At 31.4% G+C, this 10,899-nt stretch overlaps 2 protein-coding genes across 11 annotated transcripts in view; one reads left to right on the plus strand and one right to left on the minus strand.

Annotated features, from left to right (window-relative positions):
* Positions 1 to 1,311: 1,311 nt before the first annotated feature.
* On the plus strand, positions 1,312 to 2,733 carry LOC123678045. Its single transcript, XM_045614819.1, has one exon. It carries the CDS (start codon positions 1,642 to 1,644, stop codon positions 2,176 to 2,178), a length of 537 nt encoding a protein of 178 aa, XP_045470775.1. The 5' UTR covers positions 1,312 to 1,641; the 3' UTR covers positions 2,179 to 2,733.
* Positions 2,734 to 7,160: 4,427 nt separating this feature from the next.
* The window catches only part of LOC123678568 (GTPase-activating protein skywalker), an 83,519-nt gene continuing 79,780 nt past the window's right edge, over positions 7,161 to 10,899 (minus strand). For 9 of the 10 annotated variants that reach the window (XM_045615672.1, XM_045615675.1, XM_045615679.1 and 6 more), the window contains one exon: positions 7,161 to 8,597. In XM_045615672.1, the coding sequence (XP_045471628.1) occupies positions 8,453 to 8,597 (145 nt within the window). In that variant the 3' untranslated portion in view covers positions 7,161 to 8,452. Of the gene's footprint in view, positions 8,598 to 10,033; positions 10,185 to 10,899 lie in introns of all 10 variants that reach the window. The other variant, XM_045615671.1, reaches the window with a different exon arrangement.

Genomic DNA, 10,899 nt, shown 5'->3' on the forward strand with positions numbered 1-10,899 from the left:
TGGTTTATATTGCCTTAGTTCACACATATTGCAATAGATCTCGCTAAACGTTATATCCCTTATTTTCAAACTCCAACCTTCCAGCTTTTGAAATTGAAATAGATATCTACATTTCTGAACTAGATATTTACATTTCTGAACTAGATATTGAGTTGACCTGGTTGAAATTGTTTAATACCTATTTCACTTGAAATGAAAAGTATTTATATTTATCAAATCGATGCGAATTTTCATAAGTAAGGACTTAATCCATTAAATACATTTGAAACAATTAATTTCGAATTTCCATATGACAGGAACGATGACACAAGAATTTGATGGACAGATGAACATCTATGATGTGTTAAATATAATATTATTTCATAATAACCATAAAAATAATTTGTTTTTCACAACTTCAACATAAGCACCAACACTTTCGAAGTGGTTGAAGCCCAGATCTCTACTCTATGAGGTATCAACTATTATTGGTATCTTTTAAAAGAAAACGATCACAAAAAGATCTATATTGAAATGGAACTCTGAGAATTAATTAAATCAGTAGTTAAAGAAACTTAATGCATCCGAATGCGCAAAAATATCATTATTTTTTGAAAATATGACATTTATTTTTTTTGAGCATATCATACGCACCAAAATCTTTAGTCATGTTGGATAAGCTGATCCGCCTGTCATTTTCAATCGAAAAAAGAATAACAAAATATCAACATTTGTTGCTGTGGCACTCAGAACAATGACTAAGATTTTGACGATTTCCATAAACCTGTCGATATCTCGAAAATTAAGACACTTAGTTATCATGCAACTGGTGGATGTAGTCTTATAGCAATAAAATGACACTCTGTATATTGTGTGTCCGTGAAGTTAACACCCACTTTTTCGAAATAAAGAATTTTTTTTCATTCGCTAGTAACTCGTTAGTAACTATTTGTAACACAAAAATTTTTGTTTGTATCTCAAGGATACTAGTAAAACAACATCGAATTCCGCGAGGATGCTAACTTCGTTTTTTTTTCCAATTTTTTTTATTTCTCCAAAAAAAAATCAGTTAGAAAGTCCATCGTCACTCCTAAAATGTGAAGTTAGCACCCACTTTTTCGAAAATTAAGAATTTTTTTTTTGCATTCGTTATTAACTATTTATAACACAAAAATTTTCGTTTGTAACCCAACCTATAATCAAAAAATGTTACTTACAAATAGTTACTTATGAGTTACTAACGAATGCAAAAAAAAATTCGATTTTCGAAAAAGTGGGTGCTATCTTCACAGACACTTATATTGTATACACTCAAATAGATATACCTACTTAGCACTAAAATTCATCAATAGACGATAGACTTCCACTTACATTGTAACTAATACCATATATGTATTCACTATCATTCATCAAGTAAGTTAGTATTCTCTCCATATTGAGTAGACGTGTTTTTTGGTGCTCTTTATGATATTTATCGAGGCGAATAATTGATCGAGGTTTTTCAAATTGTTTTAAATCGGAAAATAATCTTGTTGATTATTTTTCAAGACATATGAAATATTCATTTAAAAACAGTAAATGATCCAGTGAAAACCACCTCCGCTGATTATTATATTTTATGGCAAATTGTGTAAACAAGAACAATTTTGCTGAATTCTGAATATGCCAGCCAGTGGCGCACTCAAGAAGTGTTTCCCACAAAGTAAATCGGATGAAATGGAAATGAACTGTGATAAATGTGGAAACAAATTAGAAGATTTCTTCGTGTTAGGCGATGGATTATGCAAGCGGAGATTTCATCCAAATTGTGCCAATTTAGCGGATGATGCGTGGACAACGATATCAAATGCTACAAATGCAAAATGGTACTGTAATCAGTACCTGTTGTACATCGAATTGTTTTTGGAAAATGGTATAAACATAGCTGAAATAAAAAAACTATTTGAAGAAAAAATTGTTGATATTGAAAACAAGTTAACTGCTACAAAAAATGCTAAGCAGAATGCGAAAACAGAAACTTATGCGCAAGCTACAGGAGAGGTGTTGGTGATAAAACCTAAACGAAAGCAGGAAAGTTCAATTATTAAAGAAGCCCTAATGAAATCTTGCAACCCTGCTACCTTAGAGGTAGGAATAACCCAAGTCAAAAACATCAGAAGGTGGAATCCTGATCAAATGCAACAGCAAAGAAGAAGTTGAAAAAATAAGATCTGCAACTGAGAAGAAATTAAAAAGATGTTACGATATGAGTGCCAACCAAATAAATCCAAGGATTAAAATAGTAGGAACAGAGGAAGATATGGATAAAGAAACAATTGAGGAAATGATAAGAAAACAAAATGCGTGCCTTATCAAAGAACATCACCTTTTAGATGTGAAAATAATCAAGAAGATGAGAACTAGATATATGGCCATTGCAGAATGCGATCCTTCGTGTTGTAGTCTTCTTGTCGAGAGAGGAAAATTGAGTATAGGATGGTCCAGATGCAGTGTGTATGAATATGTACCAGTATTCAGATGCTACAGATGTGGAAATTTTGATCACAAGGCCAGTGAGTGCACAGAAGAAGATAGATGCCTACTTTGTACGTCAGTAAGTCACAAAACTGAAAATTGTAATGAGAAAGTAAAGTGTCATAATTGTGTATCAATGAATGAAAAGTTTTCACTAAAATTGAATGTAGAACATAATATATTTGATTTGAATTGTTCAGTATACAGGGTAGCCATTTGAAAACGAAACAGACGAGATTACAGACGAAATAAAGTTTTTCGATAGAAATGCTCGGACAGGTCGATTTCTGTTTCGAGGGGGACAACTTAAGATGTAGGTTACGGACGCATAGCCCTTCAACCCTTGCTACTACAACCCTCACCCCCAAATTTTGAATAGGGAAGATGGGGTGAGTGATACCTCATTTGAAAGGTATTTTTATACTGATTTCAGCACAGTAATTGTTTTTTCATTTTATGCATTAGTTCTCGAAATACCATGACTGTGGCTTCCTTTCTAACTAACTAACGCATAAATATTTCGAGAACCAATGCATAAAATGAAAAAACAATTACTGTGCTGAAATCAGTATAAAAATACCTTTAAATTGAGGTATCACTCACCCCATCTTCCCTATTCAAAAATTGGGGGTGGGGGTTGTAGCAGCAAGGGTTGAAGCGCTATGCGTCCGTAACCTACATCTTAAGTTGTCCCCCTCGAAACAGAAATCGACCTGTCCGAGCATTTCTATCGAAAAACTTTATTTCGTCTGTAATCTCGTCTGTTTCGTTTTCAAATGGCCACCCTGTATATTTGTAACAGTTCTCAAAATAATATCGTTTTGACATTATTTTTCTCTTGAAAACCAAAAAATTCACAAAAATAAAGTTGAGCTGACATTTCATGCGAGCGAGAAGGCATTCGAAAAAATTGTTGATGGTGTTTATCTATGATTCCAAGGGGTAGAAAAAGCCACCCTCCAAACTTGTTTCGCGATAAGTTTTTCTTTATCCATATTTTACAATGAGTAAATTAATTTTGGATAGATTGATCTATTCTTAACAAATGAGGTCTCTTGTAATTTTTTGCTTTTATTCAGTTTTCGAAAAAAAAAACATCAACAAATAATACGTCTGAGTTGTGGAGGTTGGAATTATTTTCGACCTCAAATTTATCCAATAGATGGATGTCAAAACGATGATTTAATCGAGAAATGGTACAAATATAAAATGAATGAAACAAATAAAAACAACAATTATAAACTTTTCATAAATTGAAAACTACTTTTCGGGAGCCATCTTTAGGGGACTACAGCTAAGGAGATGGAGGCGCAAAAAAAAAAGTTTATATGAAAAACCCACCCTATTTTTTGACAAGTAATTTCTCCCTGAATTTTTTCGCAACTATATCATATACACCCTGTATAATATTGGTTATTATTTTAAAACTTCAACGAAAGCATATGACTCAAATTATGAATAAAAAAAATATTATAAGAAAATATAATGGGTGAAAAAAAAATCATCGAAAATGGGGGGCGCTGTCTAACATATTGCCACAGGCGCAATTGTACCTAGATACGGCTCTGTATGCGGTAACTGATGATCCCTAATAAGGGTGAAACCGGTATATCGCTATCCTCCCTTGATGACATGCATTCTCCTTGGGTTACTTTCGATTATGATTCCTACGTAATGGCGTGGAGACCTTCTGTCTGACAATGGTTGTGTTGATGGCAATTTCCTATTGCTGATACATTAGATAATCAGATAAATAATTAATATCATACGATGATATTACTCGTTTGGAAATTGTACTAAATATGGCTATGTTCAAGTATGCCGTAATCTAATCATAAATATTAAGGTCGCGCATTGGCATGTGGGCTTACCCCTGTTTATGAGCAAAAAAATACTATAAGAAAATTTAATAGATGGGAGAAAATTCTTCGAAAATGGGAGAGCTGTCTAATATATTGCCACAAGTGCAATTGTACCTAGATACGGCTCTGCGCCTTGTAACTGATGCATTTGTTTTGGTGCCAACATTCGTCACTCCTTGTCTGACGGGACACTATAGCAGTAGCGTAACATAATTTGATGAATTTCGAAATTATAAATTGATGTTCAAAAATAGTTTACAGTGAGATTTATTCATAAAAATTCTTTCGTCTTTCAAAAGGGTGAATCTTTTTCTCAGTTTAATGATTAAGCTGTTGTGGAGTTATGAACAAAGAATTCCTGATAAAGCATTCAACAATCAAATCAGGATTTTCGCACACACAATCAGCTAGCTCGATTGTATTTGGGACACTTCCATCTCTCTTGTATTCAGGATCGAGCACAAATGTTTACTTCCGTTCTTTCTATCTACAGGGTGAGTCTTTGACTTGTACATATATTTTAACCCAAGATTCCTGAGGTCAAAAGAAACACTTTTTTCCTTTACCATTTTTTCCGATTCGGCCCGGTTAAAAAGATACAGGCTGTTGAAAATCGTTAAAAAAATGTGATTTTCGGCTATATCTCGTAAATGGTTGTATCGAAAGAAATGATTTTTGAAATATAGCTTTTTTTTGATGTGATACATCTTCTCCGAACACCAGATTCCATACACATTCTTCTGTTTCTTTGTAATGAACATAACATACCATAAAAATACCAGAAATTCGAAGAAACCAACTCTTAATAGTAATTTGAACGTTCATTGAAGAATATTTGGCTAATTTGAAAAATAAAAGTATTCTTCATATTTTCTCGTACAAAGCGCCGTTTTCGAATAACTTGATCTTAAAAAAAAAAAATTATCTGTGAAATTCAAAAAATTGGGTACTTTGGCTGAATGCAACTCTGTTCTATTGTGGAAAAAAAAACCACAGAAATGAATATTTACTATGAAGGCATGTCTCAGATTTAAGAATTGAAGTACTAGCCAACTTAGTTTGAAAATGAAGTTATTTGAATAAGCTCACCTCAACTCCTCGATTTGATTAAAAATCACTGAGCTTTGGCACAGCTCTGATAATAAGAAGATACTTCACTAAAATCAACATTCTTTTTGAAAAGTCCAGATTATTCATAAAACCCATGTTTAAAAAAGTTTTCACAAAATAGTCCCATTATAATGACAACAATCAATATCCCACTAAAGACTGCTGCTATCGAACAATACTGTATTCTTCTTCGGCTCATTCAAACTCACATCGAAACATATCACTAGGACTAGGTACATACTAGACAAATTTTCATGTGATTGAGATTGAATACTTTTATTCTTTTGCTATTCCATAAATTCATCCTAAGAGCTTATGATTGACATACTTCCAAGAGGGCCATAATTGTTTTAATGTGAAAACAAATTAGGTGAGTTGAAAGAAACCAAATATTCTATTGTGGATATTTACATTGAATACTTCTCATTTATTTTCAATGCCAAAATCAAGATGAATTAAGTAGTAAAGTTGGCTATAATGTAGGTACACATTAACAACAAATTTGATTACAAGTGGAGTCTAACATTTTCCATTGATTACAGAGCCAGAATATTTTACATATTTCCATATTTTCATACTGATGGTTTCAAAAATATTGATGCATTTCAATATTTTTATGAGATAGTTGGAACAAATCAAATGCTTCATTTCATAACAAATATCTTATAACAATAACATGTAAATGAAAATTTTAGGTTAGAACTTAGAACATAGATTATTCGAACCGAACTGCTGTGTTTATATTTGGCATCACTCGAAATTTGAAATTCAAACTTAAAACCACAGATTACTATAGTCTGTGTTAGATCTTTCATAGATGAATATTATTTATTTGAGATTTTAAGGTTAATTCTTGCACGAAAAATAAACAACGATATCATATAAATGAAATATAATGAATGAATGGATATGAGTATCAGAGCTAATATGGGTGGTAGCGAGCTCAATTCGTTATAATTATCGAAAATGAAATAGAAATCAAGAGAAGAATATTTAATCTTTAGCGTCAACGAAATTGGAATAACTCATTTATTTGATTATAAACACTACTTTGTTCAACAAATGGAATGTTAAACGTGAGTTTATGATGGTTTTTCTAATTTAGTAGCTTATTTCCAAGGTTCAAGAGGTATATCTTATGCTTGAGAAAACTTCAGTGTTCCGGTTTTCAGGGGTGAATTAGCTCATTTTGAAAATTTAAAATGGCTATATCTTTTTAACAGGGCCGAATCGGAAAAAATGGTAAATGAAAAAAGTGTTTCTTTTGACCTCAAGAACCTTCGGTTAAAATATATGTACAAGTCAAAGACTCACCCTGTATATTCTAAGCGATAATCGCATAACCAGAACTATAGAAAATTCAAGAAAATAAAAAAAATTCAGAGCATTGACGTGAAGTCAGGACATTCATGCGCCTATTGAGAGCATATACAGAGTGTTTCCTAACTATGGTACAAAACTTCAGAGGGTGATTCGTTAGGTATTTAAAAAAAATTCCTATGACCTAATGTATTCAAAAAATATCATAAAAATTTGGTTGAAACTTGCTACAGTTATTTGAAGTTATAAGACGCTTATTCCGCCCTAACGCGATTGAAATTTATAGGTTCAGGGGCGCCTCAATGAATATCACAATCAACAATATTGAGAAAAAAGTAAATAAATCCTTTTTAAATGGAAAAATGAAAGACACAATCTATAGTAAACGATCTATTTCATTTTAACATGAAAAACATCAGGAAATACATTTACAAGCAATAAGCTCAAAGCTACATATTTTGGGAATATTCTTGAAATAAATATGACGTGATATGTTCTAAAATTTTAAAACTTTCAACACCAAGTCATAGTATTTATATAATATTGATAAGAACACATCTAATGAGGTTCAATTATAAAAAATAGAATAAAAAAGGTTTGATTAGAATTAGTCACAGGTCAACTTAAAATTAAAATTTGACAATAAATCAAAATTGATATTCTAGTCACAATGAACTGTTAAATCTTTGCAATGTCAATGAATGTAAACTTGAAAACTACTTTGTGGCACATTGTTTCACTTAAGTAGTTCAGTTAAAATATATGAAATAAAATTAACAATAACCGTTAACTAATATATACATGTTTGTAATTGAATACAATAAATAAAATATTGCACTAGTTTGATTTTATACACATTTATAACAACTAACAATAATAATACACTACTACGACTAGAAATCTAGTACTTTCGTCATTCACACGAATAATCACGCTTTTAATGACAATGATTGCTCAAGCACAACAGCCGATTCTCCAGAGATTTCAATTGACAATTAAAACAAGACTATACTTTAAAAATCTAATAACAAAAAATGTATATTGCTATTCAATTCATTCGCCGTAGTGAGTTAATAACTCAGGATTAAAAAAGTAATAATAATACTCGATTAAGCAATAATTTCGGAAATCTCAATAAAAATTCGATTTTCCACAACAATGAAGAATCAAAAATATCTCATGAATATTACGCATATTTTTCTATTACAATTTTATTGCATAGTTATAATATTGACTAGGTACAAAATAGAAGAAAATTTAATTTCTCCAAATGGTCTGCCATTCAACACATTAAAAAAGAGTTGTTATTATCCAAATTAGGGTAGAACTCTTCATTTCGTATCGAGTACTATGAATTTATGGAAGATAGATTCAGTCAATTCGATTTCATGTTTCTCTCGTCATTAGAATTCTAAATAAAAGTATATCACTCTTGTTTCACAAATTTAAAGCAACTACCAGAGCTACACAATTTTTTTTTCAATTCAAGCTGCTATTCTTCAGAAAAACGATGAATAAAAAAAATTTGTTGAAAACAAATCTCTGGAAATTCGCCTATCACTGGAATGAAAACGTCGAATTACAAGTCCAGGTACATTTTGTCAAATTTTAAGAGGAGTGGAAATAACAAGAAAATAAATAAGATTCGAACAAAATGGTGTATGATCTTATTGTTCCGTAGCAAACCCATAAACTTCCAATACTCGTATCTCGAAGTCGCCTTTGGGACATAGTGGTGGATTATTGAAGGTCGTACAGCGATCTGTTTTACCAAACCGAATATTCTCGTCCATCCAGATTGCTTGCCCCTCTCTGTAAAAATAATGCGAAAAAATTACAGTGATTTTGAATAAAAATGTATAAAATCCTGGGCAGGGATGTCAAATTATGCGAGTTCTCAGTGGACAGGATTTTTTACTAGCGTTTAACGCAGGTTTCAAGAACAAAGTTGTCATCGCCAATTAAAAAAATCTTGTGGATAAGTGTTTATTTCAGCTTTGAAACTTTTAAACGCTGATCCATTGCGGGAGCTGTAATTAATTAATTGAAAATAATCCTACTGGAATTTCGTTATTTCACAAACGCCAACTAAATTTCAACTCGATTGAATCTGTTTTACAGATTTTTTATTATATTTCGCTAGGTATTGTATCTTCCGGGGTTGAAATCAGTGTGGGACTTTTAGCAGATCAATCTTTTTCGAAAATTGAAAGTAGTCTTTTATGTAATCAAAAGCTTCTTTTCTTGAAACACGCTTTCAAAAATGGGAATTTTTTATTTTTATTATGATCTAATGAAAGAGTGAACATACAAGCTCTTGCATTTTTTACCAGAAATTCTTAAAGGAACAGAATTTCTCAATTTAAAAATATTTGTTTGAAATGATGATACATTGCAAACATTTTTAACCATTGTGTTGCGTCTGTGAAAGCAATAATTTCCTAACAATACAAAAAAACATTGAGCATCTATGAATCCTCTTTAAAGGATCACAACAAAAGTGAAATGGCAATTTTAGAAATAATTTGAAAAAATTATTTTGTTTACATGAAATACCCCTTTAAATTTTCAACAAGGTTCAACCCATAAAACTTTCACAATTATTTGGCAACACCCAGTATATTCAGAAGGGGATATTTAAAAATACAGAACTCCGTAGTATTGGATTTAAAAAGATTCATTCAGGGTGCAATTAAATTCAACCAAATATTTCTTTGTTGGTCAGATAGGATTATATTTATAGCAGATAATTATTTTTAATATCTACTATTGAGAATATATTATTCTGGGAGCCGTAAGTTTTTTTTTTATTGCAAAAATGTGATCATGTTTGTTCACAATATTATATTGAGTTATGAATTACTAAAATTGCGAGATTGATGTATCTCGAAATCTAAATAAACAATCAAATAGTATCAAGTGATGCAGTTCCCAGCGTTGATCATCCATTCATTTTATTTTTTTTTGCATATACCTTAGCTTGTCAGATATCCATGCTTTGAACGAAAAATGCAGAAAAGTGAATTTGACAAAAGCTGAAAATGAGATGAGGCTGTTAAGAGAAATCAAGCAGACTGAAAAGCCAAGAAGTGGGATATTTGACATTCAACATAAGCTTATATGAAATTGACATAATTCGATGCGTGCACAATTGCTCGAAATTTTCTCAGAACATGAAAGCACCCGTGCGAGATATTTCCACTTGATTGAAGAAGTTTGCTGTGCAGCATAAAAATATATCGTCATACTTCATTTTAATCATTCATTTTGAAGCCATATACTTCCACAACCCTTATCTCAAAGTCTCCACCAGGACACAAAGGAGGGTTATTGAACGTAGAACAAGCATCGCTTTTGCCAAAGCGAATATTTTCATCGATCCAAATAGCTTGGCCATCACTAGAAAATTAAAAAAAAATCAACCGATGTAATCAGAACAAGTACATCTCTCGTAATTTTATTAATGATTATGTTCTCGGATTCAACATTTACAATAAAATAACAAATTAAACATTAAAATAAGAAAACCAAGTAATACATGATATTCTTATGATTTTTGCACTTTGGTATACATGTTTTTTTAGGCAAAAGCAGTATACCATATATCCTTAATGTATCCATAATGTGTAAGAGGCCAATACAAATTTACCACCAATGTTCAAAGACATTATTGATTTGATCAATATGAACATTTGTCGTTTGTAGTTCTTCTAATGTTATTAATATTGAACAATATCAAATCTTCTCAGGATGTCGGAACACATATAATACCTATGCATTTTCCAATTAAAACAGTATTAGTTCTTTTGTTATATAAAAATACATGGTAGGAGAACATATTAGAAATAAGATTTCAGCGTTCATCGGCACAATTTTGTAAACTGCCTAAAAAAAAGGTACAAGGCTTATGATAAGACGAAACAAAGATGATATGAAACATTGTACAGATTCTCGTATGTGTTGGAACAAAACCTTTTAAAGAAGTCCATTTAATATTTTTTATCGTAATCGTATGTTTATGTCATTGTCGTATTGGAAATAACTTAATGGATGTTGATGTTGATTATCTGCGGTGTAAAAGAATTTCGATTCCTTGAAGATTGTCTTAATGATT

The sequence above is a fragment of the Harmonia axyridis genome, chromosome 4 (assembly GCF_914767665.1).
Source record: "Harmonia axyridis chromosome 4, icHarAxyr1.1, whole genome shotgun sequence".
Taxonomy (NCBI): Eukaryota; Metazoa; Arthropoda; class Insecta; order Coleoptera; family Coccinellidae; genus Harmonia; species Harmonia axyridis.